This window comes from Capra hircus, chromosome 4, assembly GCF_001704415.2.
Source record: "Capra hircus breed San Clemente chromosome 4, ASM170441v1, whole genome shotgun sequence".
Lineage (NCBI taxonomy): Eukaryota > Metazoa > Chordata > Mammalia > Artiodactyla > Bovidae > Capra > Capra hircus.
In genome coordinates this window covers 100,148,957-100,169,476 of record NC_030811.1, presented here as the reverse complement: position 1 = coordinate 100,169,476, position 20,520 = coordinate 100,148,957, and the positions used below count along the sequence as shown (strand labels likewise).

Genomic DNA, 20,520 nt, shown 5'->3' with positions numbered 1-20,520 from the left:
CTATTTTTTATACAAAGTCTTATGTAGAACTCGAATAAGTGGCAAAACAGCCACTTTGATGTCATTGGGGGAAGACCCACAATCCCTCACTACCCATCTTCCACAATGGACCCTGAAACCATTGGTCTAGAGTGTGATGTTCAGTCACTTCTTTAATGATAACTGCAGTTCAACAAAGCTGCTCTGGCTAATGACTGAAACATATTTCATAACTGGGTAAATAAAACCTTAAATTTATGTTTTATGTTTATATTTTTAAAATAGCTTTGAAAATGACAAGGGAAAAATATAGTTCAAATGGTTAGTCTTCAAAGGAAACTGTTTTTAAAAAGTTTGGGAACTGTACCTTAAAGTGATTTTGTAATGAACAGTTGAACATTTATTTTCATTTTATGAGTTTCAGATTCTAATAGAATATATTGATAATAACATTTAAAAAAAATTTTCCACAAAGAGATTAGAACCACCAAGAATTCTAATAACAAATCTGTTTCAGGTATTTAATTCTTAAGTATTAAAGGGTACCCTCTAAATAAAACTGACTTTTTTGTCTTAATAATTTGTGAATAACTTCAGAATTAAATGTTATTTGTAAAAACTTATAAAAAGTCAAGAATGAGCTTAAAGTCAGATTTTTAAAAATAAGGTAATCGATCTGCAATGCAGGAGACCCGGGTTCGATCCCTGGATTGGGAAGATACCCTGGAGAAGGGAACGGCAGCCCACTCCAGTATTCTTGCCTGGAGAATTCCATGGACAGAAGAGCCTAGCCAGCTACAGTCCACGGGTTCACAAAGAGTTGGACACGACTGAGTGACTTAATACTTTCATTTTTCACTCAAATGTAAGCTTTCATGAATTTGAAATAAAGTCTTTTATTCCAGAAGTTATTTGTTCATATATAAAGTATAATTTTTTTTAAGTTACACTCTTACTTGTTTATATGTTAATTTTAATTTTGTTCTTGTAGATAATCTTGTGTTTTTTGAGTTAAGTAATATGGAATTTCCTAAAATTACACTTTGAATATTCATGTTACTTATCACAATGTTAAAAGCATTGCCTTCTTCGATATCTTTTCCTTCCTAAAATACTAGCTGACTCTTTGATAAGCTGTGCATAGGTTTAAAAAGGTAGAAGTGCTTTCAACACCCTTGAACCATGGAATTCCCATTTTTTTTCCATGCCTTTTACTTTCTTGCATAGCATCTATCTCTATGTGAAATATTATACATATTTACTGATTCGCTTATTGTCTGTATAAGTATAATGAGAAGAGGTATTCTTGCCTATTAAATTAACTGCTGTAGTACTCATTCATCTACCACTCCAATTACTTTCCACAACCCCTGAAAGGAGTTCAGGGTGGAGAGCAGAAATGAGGCACTCTGCTTGGGCAAAGGGTGCGGTGGGGACTGACAGCACGTCTTTAGATAGTTAGTTTTTTTTTTCCGGAGCTGATTTTATGAGCCTAATTCTTATATTGCCCCATATCTAGAAAAGTACTAAACTCCTTTTCATGGTGACAACTGTTTGTCATTACTTGCAAAAGCTTCATGAGACTAGCAGAAATCTTCTGGAAAAATATGTCTTGATTGCATGTATTCCCCCATCACCAAAATCTGATATATACTGACCTTCCCCCCTGCTTCTTTGGAGAAGTTTCTCAGAGCTATCTGAGGTGCTGTCTCCCAGGCTGTAGTTCTCATGCACCCAGTAAAACTTAACTCACAATCTGCACATTACGTTTTGTTGATTTTGGCGGGTGCTTTGTTTTGTTTTGTTTTGTTTTTGGCTGTGCTGGTCTATGTTTTCTGTGGGCTTTTCTCTAGTTACAGCAAGCGGGAGATACTCTAGTTGCAGTAAGCAGGCTTCTCATTGCAGTGGCTTCTCTTGTTGCAGAACACAGACTCTAGAGCTTGCAGGCTCAGTGGTTGTGGCACACGGGCTTAGTTGCTCCTTGGCATGTGGGACCTTCCCAGGCCAGGGATCAAACTCGCATCTCCTGCATTGGCAGGTGGATTCCCTGAACCACCAGGGAGGCCCACATTGTGTACTTTCTTAAGTCGAGAGAACCTAGATGGGTAGAGGAAAATTTCTTCCTCCTCAACTTTATTTATGAAGTGAAGTGAAAGTCACTCAGTCATGTCTTATCCTTTGTGACCCCATGGACTGTACAGTCCATGAAATTCTCTAGGCCAGAATACTGGAGTGGGTACACTTTCCCTTCTCTAAGGGATATTCCTAACCCTTCAGATATCTTTCTCTGGTACAATTCTGACTCCTACTGTGTGAATATCTTTCTTGTTTTAATTATACAATTGATGCCATTTAATTACAGAAAAAAGAACTATACACTTAATTTTATAATCGCTAATGATTACTTTGAGAGCAAATTAAAATGTACCATATAGACAGTCTATATTATCTTTGCAATAGAGATATTTAATATGTCTCTTAAACTTAGGTTCTACATTTTCATTTTATTCAGTGCAATATAGAACATAAAGCATACCTATTATAAAATCTATTTTCTAAATGAAGACAGTTTAATGTTTCATTTTCCACAGTAGTGGATTTCATGGAGCAAAAATCTTCCTAGATAACTTAAGATTATGGAAATTACCTTGATACTGTTTAGCCAATCTTTATATGAAGTATGCTTGCTGAACAAATATGCCATTTGTGAATTATATACAAACAGGGTAATGTAGGTGAATCGTGCTGACACAGTAGAGGTGATTATAGTATTTGGATTTATGTGTGCTCAAAGAACAGAGCAGCTAAAGTACTAGTAAATTAGCTGCCCTTTGTGTGAATGGCTTCCTTATGCATTAGTCATCTATCTACTGGGACTCATGATTCTAATGGCACATTTCCTCACAGAAATAATGTTACTCTCCTCTGTTGGAGACGTCTTGTTGCCCAGAATATCCACTCTCCTCTTTTACAGAGCTCTGAGTTTTAGGTGGGTCCCTTGTCAACAAGTGAGGTTTTCCCAATGTCTCAGTCCATAAAGAATACCCCTGCAATGCAAAAAAAAAAAAAAAAAAAACACACAGAAGAGATGTGGATTCGATCCCTGGGTAGGGAAGATCCCCTGGAGGAGGAGACAGCAACCCACTCCAGTAATCTTGACTGGAAAATCCCATGGACAGAGGAACCTGGCAGGTTACAGCCCATGCAGCTGCCAAGAGTCACACAAGCTTGCATTGACCAACAAGGAGAACACTGCCTTTACCAGCCTGCCCTGTGGCTAGATGTGGCACGTGACTAAATCTAGGCCAATTATATGTATGTGGAAGCACTGTATATGAGATTCATGGGTAGTTTTTGAAGGAAAAGGCCCTCCTCTATCCTCTTTTCTATTGCATGGAACCTAGACTAAATGACAGGAACTCAGGTGGCTCTTTCAGATTATGAAGGAACCATGAATTAGAAATCAACACTGAAGGTGATAAACAAGAAATAAAGACTTGCTCAAATAAACAAACACAGATAATTCATTGCCAATAGGAACTGCCTTGCAAGAAATGTTCAAATGATTTCTTCAAAGAGAAGGTACAGGTCAAAAACTTGGATCTACATAAAGAAAAGAATGTTAGAGACGGATAGATCCTTCACCCGGGGCTTCCCTGGTAGCTCAGATGGTAAATAATCTGCAATGCAGGAGACCTGAGTTCGATCCCTGTGTCAGGAATATTCCCTGAAGAAGGATATGGCAACCCACTCCAGTATTCTTGCCTGCAGAATCCCATGGATTGATAAGCCTAATGGGCTACATTCCATAGGGTTGCAAAGAGTCGGACAAGACTGAGTGAGTAACACACACAAGAGAAGGAAAGGTCATTGAAGACAGTGCTGAGTTGGGAATATCCCTTGGGAATTCACTTGTGAATCCCCGCACCCAGGCCCATTGTGCCGCAGACCTTCTGTAAGGGTTTCCAAGAAGTGAACACCAATACCTGGAATAAGAAATCTTGGGACTCACAGTTAAAGAAACTGCCAGAGGGAGATCATCTTCAAAGCAGTGCACTTTTTCATCATTTCCTACTCTACCTTTGGCATTAGTATAACTTCACTGGAAAAGGAAAATGGTGAGTTATACAAATGAATACTTCTAAATCAGGAATTAAGCAAATAAAACAAAAACTAAAGCTAGAGTTACCACTCCTTCTTCTCTTCATTCTTTTCCTCTAACTGTCCTTTACACCATAGCCCCCACTTTAAACAAAGCCTGTGAAAATGGTACACAGTGGTCTCTTGAACTTTAGGCAATTGTCATCGTTCCGTCTATGAAATAAAGTTCATATTTTATGGCAAGACGAGAAAACACATAAAAAATTTTCTCTGCCCTTTGGCCTCTTCTCTCCTACTTGGCATCATGTGCATTATGCATCAACTGAACCTCCTCATCAGCAGAAATGTCTGCCCACCAAACAGAGCAACATTGTCCTGGCAACATCAAGACAATTCCTTAAAAGATAACATTTCTTCTTCATCTTATGAGGGGCAAAGATGATGCTTAGCTCAGATCAGGATTGTATAAATTGTTGATACAACATTTAATGTAGGGCCCTCTGCCTCAAATGGAGAAGCCAATGGCAACCCACCCCAGTACTCTTGCCTGGAAAACCCCATGGACGGAGGAGCCTTGTACGCTGCAGTCCATAGGGTAGCACAGAGTCAGACACAACTGAAGCGACTTAGCAGCAGCAGCAGCAGCCTCTGCCTCAAAAAGTTATTTAACTTTGCCTTAACTTCTAATGGGTATAAGCTTCTCAGAGCTTTCTGAGATGCTACCCTTGAGTTATAATCTTCAATTTGTCTCAAATAAAATTTTCTGTTTCTTTCTTTAATTGACTGATTAATTTGTTGTTGACACCACTGACCCTCAGCCACAGATTCTATCTGTGCTAGCCTTCTCCTAACCAATAATTTCCATGATATCACAGTTTGGTGGAGAAATCGTAGTGTTTTAAAATTATACAGTCATTAAATTTAAATCTACCAATGTATAGAGGAACACTGTCCTGTTCCACTGTTTGCAAATGTATCACACTTTGGGAAATTGAGTTAGGGTATTGGGCTGGTTGTTAGAGGACTACAGGTCTAGAACTTACTCTACCCCTCAAGGAGCCATGCTTTTGGAAAGTTATGTGTGCATGAGTGCTTCAGTCAGTTCAGTTCAGTTGCTCAGTCACATCAGACTCTTTGTGACCCCATGAATCGCAGCACGCCAGGCCTCCCTGTCTATCACCAACTCCCTGAGTTCACTCAGACTCACGTCCATCGAGTCCGTGATGCCATCCAGCCATCTCATCCTCTGTCGTCGCATTCTCCTCCTGCCCCCAATCCCTCCCAGCATCAGAGTCTTTTCCAATGAGTCAACTCTTCGCATGAGGTGGCCAAAGTACTGGAGTTTCAGCTTTAGTATCATCCCTTCCAAAGAACACCCAGGACTGATCTTCTTTAGAATGGACTAGTTGGATCTTGCAGTCCAAGGGACTCTCAAGAGTCTTCTCCAACACCACAGTTTAAAAGCATCAATTCTTTGGCACTCAGCTTTCTTCACAGTCCAACTCTCACACCAATACATGACCACTGGAAAAACCATAGCCTTGACTAGATGGACCTTTGTTGGCAAAGTAATGTCTCTGCTTTTCAACATGCTATCTAGCTTGGTCATAACTTTTCTTCCAAGGAGTAAGCGTCTTTTAATTTCATGGCTGCAGTCACCATCTGCAGTGATTTTGGAGACCAAAAAAATAAAGTCTGACACTGTTTCCACTGTTTCCCTATCTATTTCCCATGAAGTGATGGGACCAGATGCCATGATCTTCGTTTTCTGAATGTTGAGCTTTAAGCCAACTTTTTCAGTCTCCTCTTTCACTTTCATCAAGAGGCTTTTTAGTTCCTCTTCACTTTCTGCCATAAGGGTGGTGTCATCTGCATATCTGAGGTTATTGATATTTCTCCCAGCAATCTTGATTCCAGCTTGTGCTTCTTCCAGCCCAGCATTTCTCATGATGTACTCTGCATATAAGTTAAATAAGCAGGGTGACAATATACAGCCTTGATGTACTCCTTTTCCTATTTGGAACCAGTCTGTTGTTCCATGTCCAGTTCTAACTGTTGCTTCCTGACTTGTATATAGGTTTCTCAAGTGGCAGGTCAGGTGGTCTGGTATTCCCATCTCTTGAAGAATTTCCCACAGTTTATTGTGATCCACACAGTCAAAGGCTTTGGCTTAGTCAATAAGGCAGAAATAGATATTTTTCTGGAACTCTCTTGCTTTTCCATGATCCAGAAAATGCTGGCAATTTGATCTCTGGTTCCTCTGCCTTTTCTAAAACCAGCTTGAACATCTGGAAGTTCACAGTTCACATATTGCTGAAGCCTGGCTTGGAGAATTTGGAGCATTCCTTTACTAGCGTGTGAGATGAGTGCAATTGTGCAGTAGTTTGAGCATTCTTTGGCATTGCCTTTCTTTGGGATTGGAATGAAAACTGACCTTTTCTAGTCCTGTGGCCACTGCTGAATTTTCCAAATTTGCTGGCATATTGAGTCCAGCACTTTCACAGCATCCTCTTTTAGGATTTGAAATAGCTCCACTGGAATTCCATCACCTCCACTAGCTTTGTTTGTAGTGATGCTTTCTAAGGCCTACTTGACTTCATATTCCAGGATGTCTGGCTCTAGGTGAGTGATCATACCATCGTGATTATCTTGGTCATGAAGATCTTTTTTTCACAGTTCTTCTGTGTATTCTTGCCACCTGTTCTTAATATCTTCTGCTTCTGTTAGGCCCATACCATTTCTGTCCTTTATCGAGCCCATCTTTGCATGAAATATTCCCTTGGTATCTCTAATTTTCTTGAAGAGATCTCTAGTCTTTCCCATTCTGTTGTTTGCCTCTATTTCTTTGCATTGATCGCTGATGAAGGCTTTCTTATCTCTTCTTACTATTCTTTGGAACTCTGCATTCAGATGCTTGGACCCCACGTCCAAGGTAAGAGAAACTCAAGTAAGACAGTATGCGTGCTTCAGTTGTGTCCAACTCTGTGACCCTATGGACTACCTGCCAGCCTCACCTGTCTATGTGGATTCTCAGTGGGTTCCCAAGATCCAGGGGGTTTTCCCAACCCAGGGATTGAGCCTGTGTCTCTTACATTTCATGCATTTGCCTGTGGGTTCTTTACCACTAGCACCACCTAGGAAGCCTGGGAAGCCCTAATAAGCTGGTAAACATAGGTAAATGTTTCCCTGAGCTCTGTCAGCCATTCTAGCAAATTACTAAATTCAGGGAAGCGGTCATGGGAACATGTTTTAAGCCCATGAGTCAGAAGTACATATCACAACCAGGATTTCAGTTGGTGTCTAAAGTAGGGGTGGTCTTACAGGACTGAGCCCTAACCTGTGAGATCAGACCTATTGTTACCAAATTAGACAGCCTCTCTCTTACAGTCCTAACTGAACTGAAGCCTTCTGGCTTGGTCAGAAAGTTCTTATCTCCTCAGGTTCATATTGCCAATAATAAAACTGAGTTTGGTGCAAGCAAGACAGGCTTTTATTCAATGATCAGAGAATGGAAAAGAGGAGCTCATGCTCTAAAAGCACTTCTCCTGAAGGGATGAAAGTGGATGACTTTTAAGCAGTAAGTGGCAGACAGGTGATTAGGGCTCTAGGAAAAGTGTGGAGATTTCCAGGTGTAGTTGCAGGCAGCCTGGGCTTTTGTAGTCTTCCATGCTCCAGGCATTCCTGTAGAGAAATCAGGGCTGGTGGAGGGTGGTGTATATCTCTGAAAGCACACCTCTCTCAAAGACAAGTGCAAAGCATCTCTGCCAAACACCCAGTACATTTGAAATGAACACAGAGATGAATCAGGGTGTGTCGTTCAGTTCTTAGGGGTATAGAGACAGAAAGAAAATAAATCAGGCAAGGGATGTGACAAAAAACAAACAAAAGGCCAAAAAGCAACCCACAGATCTGTGGCCTGGGCTGAATAATACAGGTGATACCATTTCCAGGTGATACTATCTCTATTTCTCTGTTCAGGCGACATGGTGTTGGGAAGCAAACCACGCACTGGTTACTTTGCATCTCTCAACTACTTTGTCTCTACCCTGTATCTCTAGAAGGAAGCAAGATGGCCTTTCACCTAGAAGGCTTGGTAAAAGCTGGGTGAGCCCTATTTCTGCTATGCTACTTTCCACTATCCTAAGTGGATAATGGCCAGTAATTCACAGGAGACAATCCTAAGAAAAATCAGCTAATTTTACAAAGCTGAAATGTGAACTCTCAGATACTGAATATTAAAAAGCCTACGCTTTCTGCAGGAGCCATTCAGCGGCACTCCAGGGGACACTTGATTTGTCTGAATAATAATAAACTATAATGATAATAGCCAAGTGCACCTCACAGGAGTACTAAGCTTTAATGATTCAATATTTGTGGAACCCTTTGAGCACCTCCAAAGTTATGTAAGCACAAATGAATAGGTAGGGACACCATATACCATTGTTATTTCTACATTAAATCTCTCTTGGTAATTTCCTATCTTATAATGTCTTGTAAGGTAGGTACTGTATGAGACTAATATATGAACAAAATTATGGAAGAAATAAAGTATAAAATAATATATAGTAGTGATTTCCAATGAAATAATTATAATTTCATATTAGTGAAAGAGAATGGAGTCATTAATAGCATCTCTAAAAAGTCATTCCTAGGTTGTAAAATAGAAAAATGAAAATCTGGAATAGACCCTTACGATTTAAATGTCTGAAAAGAGTTTGAAGAAAGACTTGCTATTTTTTTCTTATGAAGGGGACACCTAAGATTTTAGTTGTTTTTTTTCCACACTGAAGAAATTATAATGATGTTTCCTGTTTATTTCCTAGTAGAAATTGTACACATTATTTTCATACATCTCTTTTCATCCTCTCCTCCATCACCAGCATAATTTATGCAATGTGATAGTACGTTTAATATTCCTAGTTTAAAAGATACATCTTCACAGTCCTGTTATCCTCATATTTTCCAAAATGCACCACTGTGATTTTGATACTGTCCCTAACTTCCACTGAGGTAGCTATGTACAAAATGCATTGACCCAAACAGTCTCTTCAACAAATATTCCTCTAATACCAGATCTCCACCAACGAAAGACTCATTTCTTCCAGTGAGTTTTGCCTATAAAAACTCCTCTGAGAGGACGCTGTGGAAGAGAGTGCTCTTCCTGTCCTTGCCTTTTCCCTTTCACCTAGCTGACATCACATTCTTTAAGAACCAGGGTGTTTCCAGGGGTGAGGAGGAGAGGAAAAAAAGTAAGGTTACCTCTTTGAGGAGAGTAATTATGAGTAGGACAACACTGCACCAGGTTTTGAACAGGTTCCTCATCCCAAGAGAGGGAAGAAGGGACAAAGAGAGGTAGGAGGACATTAACACAAAACCCACATGCTTTGTGTTCTAAGACCTGCAAGTATCGGTCATAGGATTATTTTCCATTCACTGAATATTCTTGTCAATGTTCTGCCTTTTCTTTACAGCATTGATATATTGTACACAGTTAATATTTTTACATCCTAATACCCTGTTGAACCTCCTAAATTTTGCCATTCCAGTAGTACTTTTTTAAGATAGCCATTCTCTTATTTTTTTATGTATGCATTAATTTATTGGCCTGTGCCAGGTCTTAGTTGGGGCACTGATGATCTTCTATCTTTGCTGTGACATGCGGGATCTTCTTAAACTACTTCATGTAGGATGGTTTTAGATGCGGAATGTGGGAGTTTTAGTGGGAGCATGCGAACTTTTAGTTGCAGCCTGTGAATTCAGTGGCAGCATGTGAGATCTAGCTCCCTGACCAGGGACTGAATCTGGACTCCCTACATTGGGGGCACAGTCACAGCCACTGGACCACCAGGGAAGTCCCAGTCCAGCAGTACTGGGATCAACACAACTCTTAGACTTGGACAAGAGGGGTGTCTACTCCAGCAAATGCAGAAGCTGCTGTTTGCCACATCACAGCCCATAGGACCAAGGGCATGTGGCCACCCAGAGACGGTGTTCCACCTTCTAAACAATACCATGGTACCTGGGTCTCTCGATTGTCTGTTTTACAATCCCTGAGTCCATTCTTCATCCCTATGGGAGCTGTTTCCTGTTGACCTGCTTACAGTGGCCGTCTTCCTCCCTAGACCCTAGGGGTAGAGAGACAGCTGTTAGCAAAGATGTCTATGGATCCTAGTTGTGAGGGTGCCTTGTGGCACTGGAGACCCCTCAAGTGTGCAGTGATACTGGGGTGGGAAGAGACAAGGAGGAACAATGGATGGTGGAGTGGGGGGAACTGGAGGCAGGGAATGTGCCATCATCATATTCAGTTGTGGAACACAGAAAATTCTGAAAAGTCTCAATTAAAACTTTGCCTCAGCCTCAGACTTCTTCCAAGAGTTTTTAAAAAGACTCCTAGAGGTAGGATCTGAGATCATCATGTGGACAGAAAATTCCAGGAATGTACCAGATAGCATGGGCTTCTCGGGTGGTGCTAGTGGTAAAGAACCCACCTGACAACACAGGAAATACAAGAGATGAGGTTTCGATCCCTGGGTCAGGAAGATCCTCTGGAAGAAGGCACAGCAATCCACTTCAGTTTAGAATTCCATGCACAGAGGAGCCTGGCGGGCCACAATCCACAGGGTAGTAAAGAGTCTGACATGACTGAAGTGACTTAGCAGGCAGGCAGCAGGTGGCATAAGGAGAAACCTCATTTCTTTTTCTTTTCTTTTTTCTCCTTTCCTGCCTTTCTTCTTCTCTCTCTTTTTTCTTTTCTTCCAGACAAAGGAAAGCTTCCTCTTTTGATCAAAGAATGGAGACACAAGTGCCTGCTTTACAATATGTGCTCTTCCTGACAACCTGCTGCGGGGATCCTTTACAGGGGTCTTGTCAGCAGGGTGATGCCATCCAACCATCTCATTCTCTGTCGTCCCCTTCTCCTGCGCTCAATCTTTCCCAGCATTAGGGTCTTTTCTAATGAGTCGACACTTCACATCAGGTGGCCAAAGTATTGGAGCTTCAGCTTCAGTGCTTCCAGTGAATATTCAGGGTTGATTTCCTTGAGGATTGACTGGTGTGATCTCCTTGTTAGCAGGGAGGGGCAGAGTTCTTGCAGATTGGCCCAGGCGTGCTGTTGGCTGCTGGCGGCTCCCGGCAGCGCAGGCGCAGCACCTCTGTGCACAGCCCACCACGGCCATCTTGAACTGAGGTGTCAGGGGTCGCCATTGCACTCTGAGAACTCTGGACCGAATTGCTGAGCGCGAGGCCTCTGCACACGGCTTCCTGTGAACAAATCAAACCAGACTAAGCCAACAGAAAAGAGAAAAAGGTTAGACTTTATTTTCTCACCCACGTTCTATTTTTATTTTCTGGGCATTACTGATGGGCTTTGCTAGTGACAAAAACCCCCTTCTGCCATTTGCCTTGCTCCTCATTCTTGAGGGGCACTGAGGGACACGGGTTGTTTTCTGTAAGTGCTTCCTGTTGAGTGTAGACGTTGTTATCACCTCAGTGGAGCAGCGGGACTTTCCCCAGCTGCCTTTAGATATGTGCGGTAGTCCCAAGGCCTCAGCCAGAACTCTCTGTATCCCTGAGAGACCACCTTTTGTCTTATCTTTTGGAAACAAAGGGCATCAGACAATTTAAGATACATGGCCCAAATAATAACGAGAATAATGGTCATATGTCATATTTTCCTTAAAGTGAAGGTATCTAGGTCTTTTACCTGTAGGCAAGTGTCCCCTGACATTGAGACTCACTGCTGTGGCCCAAGTATCTCTGGTCACACTTGGGTTTTGTTCTGGAAGAGAAGCTTCTGGTCGGAAAGAGGTTCACATGCATACTCAAGGGGAGTCTGTTTCCCCAGATTGTTTTGCTGGGGTTTGGGGCTCAGGAGCCTCTTCCCTTGAGTTTGATGACCCCTCAGAGTGATCTCCTGTAACTTTAGGACAGAATGGGTGGTTAGGATCACCAGGTGGGGGCCTCCTGCCTGGTATCACTTGTGCCAATAGAATAAGACTGAGTGGTTCAAAAGCAAACAAAAGCTCTATGCTTTGATTAGAAAATGGAGAAGTGCAAGCTTGAGCTCTGGAGGACAAGCTCTCCTGACAGGCGTACAGTCCAGCTGCTTCATATTGTTCCCTTCAGCGGGGACAGGGTTGGAGTTCTGGCAGTGGTGTGGAGTTGTGCTGCTCAGTTCCAGGCTGCCTGTCTTCATCATGCTGTTTGTCAAGAAATAAAACTAATTTTGAAATTGTGCTTTTAATTTTCCTGTTCCTTTACCCCATGAAAAAATGTTGTTATAAAGCTATATCTGTTTTTTAACAAAAGTAGAAAATATTTTATTTAACAGTTTGTAGTTTTGTTTTTTGTATCTTTTATATTTGGACAAGCTGGATCTAATTATGTAACAGAGCCGTTACCATTTTTCAGCATACAGTTTTTCGTATAGGACTGAGAGGAAATCAGGGGGCTTCCCAGGTGGCACTAATGGTAAACAACCAACCTGTCAGTGCGGGAGACATAAGAGAGGCAGGTTCGATCCCTAGGTCGGGAAGATCCCCTGGAGATGAGCATGGCAACCCACTCCAGTATTCGTGTCTGGAGAATCCCATGGACAGAGGAACCTGCCAGGCTACAGTCCATGAGGTCGAGAGTCGGACACGACTGAAGCGACTTAGGGGCAGCAGCAGCAGAGAATAAATTACTGGTTTAGATGAGTAGTTTTATAACCAGACACAGTGTGGAGCAATGAGCATAATGTAGTCAGTCTCTATGCTAATCAAAATACAGAATGTTTTCATGCTACATATGAAAAAGGGAGAGAGAATGGTGAAATCTAATGCATACTATGATGTGTTCTTTTTCTTTCTTTTATTGGGAATGGGGGAACAGAAAACCACATTTTATTAAAGAGGTTTCAATTTGTTATGTAACTTGTAACAGTGATCTATGACCACTATACGGCTGGATAGCATGCTCCCTAATATTTGGTGGCTTAATACAAGTCTAGGCCTAGGGACATGAAAGAGAAGTAATGAGGATTCCAGAGCTGCACTAGTAGTTTAAAGAGAAGCCCCAGAAGCTATGATGTTTTCTTAAAGTAGGGGGTGCATGCATGCTCAGTCATGTCCAGCTCTTTGTGACCCCATGGACTGTAGCCCACAAGGCTCTTCTGTCTATGGAATTTTCCATGCAAGAATACTGAAGTGGGTTGCCATTTTCTACTCCAGGGTATCTTCCCAAACCAAGGATCAAACCTGCACCTCTTGCATCTCCTTGGTAGACGAATTCTTTACCACTGAGCCACTGCCACATATAGCAAAATGGCTCTCTTTTCCTCATAGTTAGCAAAGAACTCATCTATGCATAAAATGAAAACCTAATTAAATTTCTAATAAGTGCACCTATGTAAGTGACTACTATGGAGAAATCATAATATGGTTCATTAAGAAGGTATTGTGGAACTTTCTGTAAACAATAGGATGGAATAACTTTAGAAATAACACTTTACTTTGTATGTAGAAGGAAGTTAAAAGCTTCAGCCAGTGCTCTGTAATTAAATAGTGTTAATGCCAGATTCCTAATATAAGGAGCTTTCTGCTATAATCACTCCCAAATGGCTGATCCATCATTATTAATACAAATCCCCAAGATGAAAATTGATATTATGTACAGATTGTATTTCTGTTAAACTAATGTAAACTTCCCCTTGTTCCATATCTCTAGAATTCTGGTTTGCTACACTATTGCTAAATTGTTTAGCTGGATTTGACTGACTAGTACTAAGCAAATATTCTGCAAACTTAAGGAAAACTATATACAAAGCGTTAACTGGTAGTTATGATCTTTTGTTCTTAATTAAAGGACTTGTCACTAGTCAATGAAGGGACCACCAAATTAGACATTTTAGTTGGAGAACAATATTGCGATGGAAACTTCCATTCAAACTAGAAATGTGTTTGCTTTAAATCTTTGACTAGTGCCACACTGCCACTTCTCAATATTTGACAACAACAACAAAAAAAGTAAATAAATGGAGTAGATGGTTCTGTATAGCTTGGCAGGAGGAAGATTCAGTTTTTTACAACATGAACAATCAAAAGGAAGCTTAATATTATTATTATGAAAAATAATATTAGCATTTTAACTTATATTAACATTTAAACTTTAAAGAAAAATGTGCTTTATATTTTGAAGATAATATTTCTATTTGGCCTGTGCAGCAAGACAAAAGAAATTGATTGTTCGAGAAGCAAAGATTTCAACCTTATATTGATTTCAGTTGATTGGAAGTTACAGTGTATCTTTTTTAAAAAATTGGGATGTAACTTACCCAAAATAAAGTGCTCAAATTGTAAAGATACAGTTGATATAGTTTTATACATTGATTCACTCATATAACCACTACCCTAATCAAGATACAAAACATTGTAGACTTCCTTAAAGATTCCCTCATGTTGCTAACCAGACAATACTCCCCAGGACACATACACCACCATCCTGATTTTATCACCATTTTAGTTTCTTTTTTAACTTCCTGTAAATAGGCTCATATATCACATACTCCTGTGTCTGGCTCGACATTAAGTTTGTTAGATTCATATAGGTTGTTGGGTGTATCAGTAATTACCTGATTTTCATTGAAATCGGTAGGTTGAAGATTATGTTAGGCATTTGTTGGAAAAGGTAGATATTTTCCCAGATTGCTAATCCCAGGAAAAGTTCTGTTTGCTCCACACCTTCACCTATTGTCTTTTGATATTTTTTAATTTACGTATTTTGGTGGACATGGAGTGGTTTTAACTTGTAGTCCTCTGAAAACTAATTTTTTGTGGATCTTTTTATATACGTTTATTGGCCACTTTGATATTCTCTCTCTTAGGAAGTATTGTTAATGTCCCATTAACAGTTGAATGACCTCTTTCTCATTTAATAGGAATTTTTCATATGTTCTGGATATGAGCTTGTTGATACCTATATATTGAGGTTATTTTCTGTTTTGTCTTATCTTTCATTCTCTTAATAATTTATTTTAGTGAACCGAAGTTCTTAATTTTAACAAATCTCGTTATTTTTATAGCTACCATGGATATATTTTACTTTGTATTCATGTAGAGGCTTGTTTTAGCTTTCACATTTAAGTCTGTGACCAATATTGGAGTAATTTTGTCTGTGATTTAAAATACAGCTCCAGGTTCTTTTAAATTTAAATATGCATTATTGAGAAGATTGTCATATGAAATTGTAGTAGAGACACATGAAAGAATCGAGTATAGACATAGTATCTCCTTTGGATGAGATTGAATCTCAAAAAACAACAAAAAAAAGAAAAACGTAAAAGGGACGTTCTGAGAAATGTCTCTTTATTTGATATTATGGACATTTTAGTTTTGGATAAAGAGATAAATTCTGAAAAATACATATTAATGTTATAAAATTCAAATATTTATTTAAAGATGTATGCAGATTTCCAGTTTCAACTCTGACATGTAAGGAGATTAGAAGTCATCATTCCTACCCTTCTAAGAAAAATGATGGGGAAAAAATCTGAAAATCAATGACTTATCTTAGGCTTATCAGAGAATTGAGGTTACAAGGCAAAGTGAAAATTGAAAGTGTTAGTTGCTCAGTCATGTGCGAATCTGCGACCCCATGGACTGTAGCCTGCCAGGCTCCTCTGTCCATGGGATTTCCCAGGCAAGAATACTAGAGTGGGTTGCCATTTCCTTCTTCAGGGGATCTTTCCAACACAGGGATGGAAACTGGCAAACCGCTGACCAAAACTTGGAGAGACAGGCAAACATAAAAAATCATAAATAAGATAAAGTTTCCTGGGACAGAAGCTGCTGTAGCTATAAGCTGGTACAAACACTTAAATGTCACTTTTGATGAATTGTGGGAGGCAGACCTAGTGTGAAAAGGAGAAACTTCTGAAGTCCACAGCCTTAGAGAAGATCCCCACACATTTTTGGAGGGGTTAAAAGAGCTTCTTCATGAGGGTGAAAGATGAGAATGAAAAAACTGGGTTAAAACTTGATGTTTAAAAAACTAAGATCATGGCATCCAGTCCCGTCACTTCATAGCAAATAAAAGGACCATAAGTGGAAGCAGTAACAGATTTTATTTTCCGGGGCTCCAAAATCACTGCAGAAGGTGACTGCAGCTCTGAAATTAAAGACGCCAGCTCCTTGGAAGGAAAGCTACGACAAACCTAGACAGCGTATCAAGAAACAGAGACATCACTTTGCCAACAAATGTCCAGATAGTCAAGAGGAAAGTCACTCAGTTGTGTCTGACTCTTTGCTACCCCATGGAAAAAAACAGGTCATGGAATTCTCCAGACCAGAATTTGGAGTGGGTAGCCGTTCCCTTCTCCAGGGAATCTTTCTAACCCAGGGATCGAATCCAGGTCTCCTGCGTTGTAGGTGGATTCTTTACCATCTGAGCCACCAGGGAAGGCTGGACAGTGAAAGCTATGGTTTTACCAGTAGTCATGTACAGATGTGAGAGTTGGACCATAAGAAAGGCTGAGCACTGAAAAATTGATGCTTTCAAATTATAGTGCTGGAGAAGACTCTCAAGAGTCCCTTGGACTGCAAGGAGATCAAACCAATCCACCCTAAAGGAAATCAACCCTGAATACTCATTGGAAGGACTGATGCTGAAGTTCCAGTACTTTGGCTTCTTGGTGCAAAGAGCCAACTCATTGGAAAAGACCTAGATGCTGGGAAAGATTGAAGGCAAAAAGAGAAGTGGGTGGCAGAAGATGAGATGGCTAGATAACATCACTGAATCCATGTACATGAATCTGAGCAAACTCTGGGAGATAGTGAAGGACAGGGGAGCCTGTCATGCTTCAGTCCATGGGGTCGCAAAGAGTTGACATGACTTAGCATGACAACGGTCTCTATCTGTACTCACTGATCTTGTCTTCTCTGTTCAGTGTACTGTTAAAATTATTCAATAAGTTATTAATCTCGGATACTATATTTTGCTGTTCTGTTGTTCAAAAATGTCCATTAAGATAATTTTATAGACTGAAGTTCTAAAAAAGATCATTTTTCATTCATTTCCTCATTATTTTCTATTATCTTTAATGTATTAATCACAGTAATTTTGAAGTCGTTGTCTGCAACTCCATTTCCTTTATCATTACTGGGTTTGAACCTACATCTTGAATATGAGCAACACCCTGTTGTTTGCTTGTTTAGTAATTTATAATTGTGTAATAAACATTTGAATTATGTGGGAGTTTATGATTATATATATTCCTCTATATTTTGTCATATTTTCCTCTGGCAAGGAGTAAATTACCAGCCTCTACTTTGAATGGCTTAATTTAAGAACTTACAGTCCTGGTCGATGCTAGTTATCCTTTTACTCCTAGCTTTTTGTCCTCAATTGCAAGGCTGACCTTTCTAGATGAAAAACCCTGTTTGGAAAAAATTTCTGTTCTAATGGGCCCAAAATCCAGTCTGTGAAGCTTCTAAAATCTCTACTCAAAACTTTTAGTATCCCAACCGCTGTTCTTTGCTAGATCTCTCAGTATTTCGTAATAAACATGCAAACTTTATGAGCTGGCCAAAGACCAGAGGGCTATGATTTTTTAAACTTTTTATTTTGTATTGGGGTATAGATGATCAATGAACAATGTTGTAAATAATTTCAGATGAACAGCGAAGGTACTTGGCCATACATATATATGTATCCCTTCTCCCCCAAACCCCCAGCCATCCAGGCTGCCACACAACACTGAGCAGAATTCCAAGTGCTATATTGTAGTCCTTGTTGTTATCCATTTTGAATATAACAGTGTGTACATGCCCATTTCAAACTCCCTAACTATCCCTTCTCCCTATGCTTCCCCCTAGCAACAGTAGGCTCATTCTTGATGTTTGTGAGTCTGTTTTTGTTTTGTAACTTCATTTGCATCATTTCTTTTTAGATTCCTCATATGAGGGATGTCATATGATATTTCTCCTTCTCTGTCTGACTTACTTCACTCAATATGACACTCTCTAGGTTCATGCATGTTGTTGCAATAGCATCATTTCATTCTTTTCAATGGCCGAGTAAAATTCCGTTGTATATGTGCACCACATTTTCTTTATCCATTCCTCTTTCAGTGGATATTTAGATTGCTTCCATGTCTTAGCTATTGTAGACAGCACTGCAATGAACATTGGGGTGCATGTATCTTTTGGGGTCATGTTTTTCTCCAGATATATACCCAGGAATGGGATTGCAGGGTCATATGGTAGCTCTATTTTTAGTTTTTTAAGGAACCTCTATACTGTTCTCCATAGTGGCTATACCAATTTACATTCCCACCAACAGTGTAGGAGGGTTCCCTTCCCAGCGGGAAATTTTAATGCTATATTTTTGGCCTCCTTGTGTTGGTCTTCTTCTCTTTAGTACGCTGATCCTCTAATCCCAACTGGTTATGTAACGCAGAACTCTGGTTTTTGTTTTCTCCACCCAGTGAGACAGCACTCTCTGATTGTGTTCTATTTTCCTGGCTAACAGTTTGGAAAATGCCCTCATTTAAAAAGCCAATGAGTGTAGAGCTCACCTCATCCTCTCTTCTCTCAAGGATCATAAATAGCCCTGGGTGGTAGCTTTTCAATGCTTACAAATTTTTTTATATACATATAAAATTTTCCAGTTTTATTGTATTCATGATAGGAATTTAAATTTGTTCCTGGTTACTCCATAGTAGCCAGAACTAGTCATTAAAATTTGAAAATGAATCTCCTGCAAGAGAAAATTTATTTTAATATGTATTTTCAATCAGATAATGTATTTTAGGTGTTTTTGAATCTTTTGTGTTTTAGTCAATGACCTTTTTCCTCCTAAAAAACTGTAAGATGAAATAGAGAACAGGAACACAAATCTTCAATAATAATGTAGAGTGTTTGTTTCCTTTGAAATATAAAACAATTATAAGAAAATGTCATTTTAAAACTAGGTCTTCTTATGAAAGATTAATTTTATGGGCTGAATACTTGACCCCAAACCACTGACGTTCTTGAGAAGATAAATGGCGGTTTGAGCTAGTCAGCAGCCTAGGAGGAAAATAATAAAGTAATACATCCAAGCTGGGTAATTTGCAGAGTGTTTTAAAAAATGACTGTTTTTGAAAAGCATGTGGATAAAGCATAGGGAAACCACAAGTTGTACTGCACCTGAGACTAGTGAATCATGGCACTAATACCACCCTTAGGATAGAAGGAACAAAAAGACAAAAAGGGCTGTTTTGAGAGAAATTCCTCAATAGGAGCTGAGGTCTTTAGTCAAGGGGCTTGCCAACACATTTCACCCCACAAGAAGGAATCCAGGAAGAAAAAGTATATTCAGATCTCATTTTCCTCCCTTCCCCTAAACTTCTGCTGGGCTTACCCAATTGAATAGAATGTCAGAGGACAAGGGAGCTAGTTGATGTAATCCACACAAGTTCAGTATATCAGAATGTGGAGTAGGGTGGAGATAAGTAAGGAGTATCTCTAGTTGAGCAAAGACTGTCCAACACAGCAATGACAGTGTTTTCCCCCTTAATAATAATTCCAGCTTGGATTTATTTTTCTTTTCAAATGAGATAATAAATATACAACACACCTGTGTAATATTTGTTACACCTCAGTTAAGTAATTAAAATGAAGTTGAATTTGGGAATATAGTAGCTAATTATTTAAGAATTTATTAATTGCCCGCTGAACTAAACCATTTTATAAACTGAAAATGAGAGCTGCTGTTTATCCTATTTAAACTTCCTAGGTGATTTGAAGTTGTGAAAATAGTTAAATATTCTTTCATCTTACTTTTGACCTCTCTCTTCTTTTCCCTTTTATTAAAATATCAGAGATTTGAGGCCTGAGCCCAGTGGGTCTCTTCCATTATAATCTACTCAGAGTCTTAATACCTCAGGCAAAGACTTCCTATCCTAGGAGGTCACTTAAAATACACAGTTACTTTCACAATACAAGTAATCCGTATAGAATATTTTGTACCTAAGAAAAAGATTTCACAGGAGGACAAATCCTTATAGCCAAGGAACCCATTTTAGTGGAGTTTAAATTGTTCTCCAAAGTGATCATAATTTGTGTTGAGACATCATGTTAAAAAACAAATCACTCTGTGATTCTTTTGATTATATGGAAAGTTCCAGGGTGTTTTTTTTTTTTTTTTGTCATCTTTAATACTTCTCAAACAGTTTTTGATCTCCTCCTTTATTTTTATTTATTTATTTTTTTTCAAACATGAACCCCCCTCCCACCTCCCTCCCCACAACATCCCTCTGGGTCATCCCCGTGCACCAGCTCCAAGCATGCTGTATCCTGCATCAGACATAGACTGGCGATTCAATTCTTACATGATAGTATACATGTTAGAATGTCATTCTCCCAAATCATCCCACCGTCTCCCTCCCTCTGAGTCCAAAAGTCCATTATACACATCTGTGTC

The 20,520-nt window shown here is 39.6% G+C and overlaps 1 protein-coding gene across 1 annotated transcript in view; it reads right to left on the bottom strand.

Annotated features, from left to right (window-relative positions):
* The window catches only part of VWDE (von Willebrand factor D and EGF domains), a 97,989-nt gene continuing 88,614 nt past the window's right edge, over positions 11,146 to 20,520 (bottom strand). Inside the window, 1 exon segment of the mRNA XM_018047507.1 lies at positions 11,146 to 11,340. Within this exon segment, the coding sequence (XP_017902996.1) occupies positions 11,146 to 11,340 (195 nt within the window).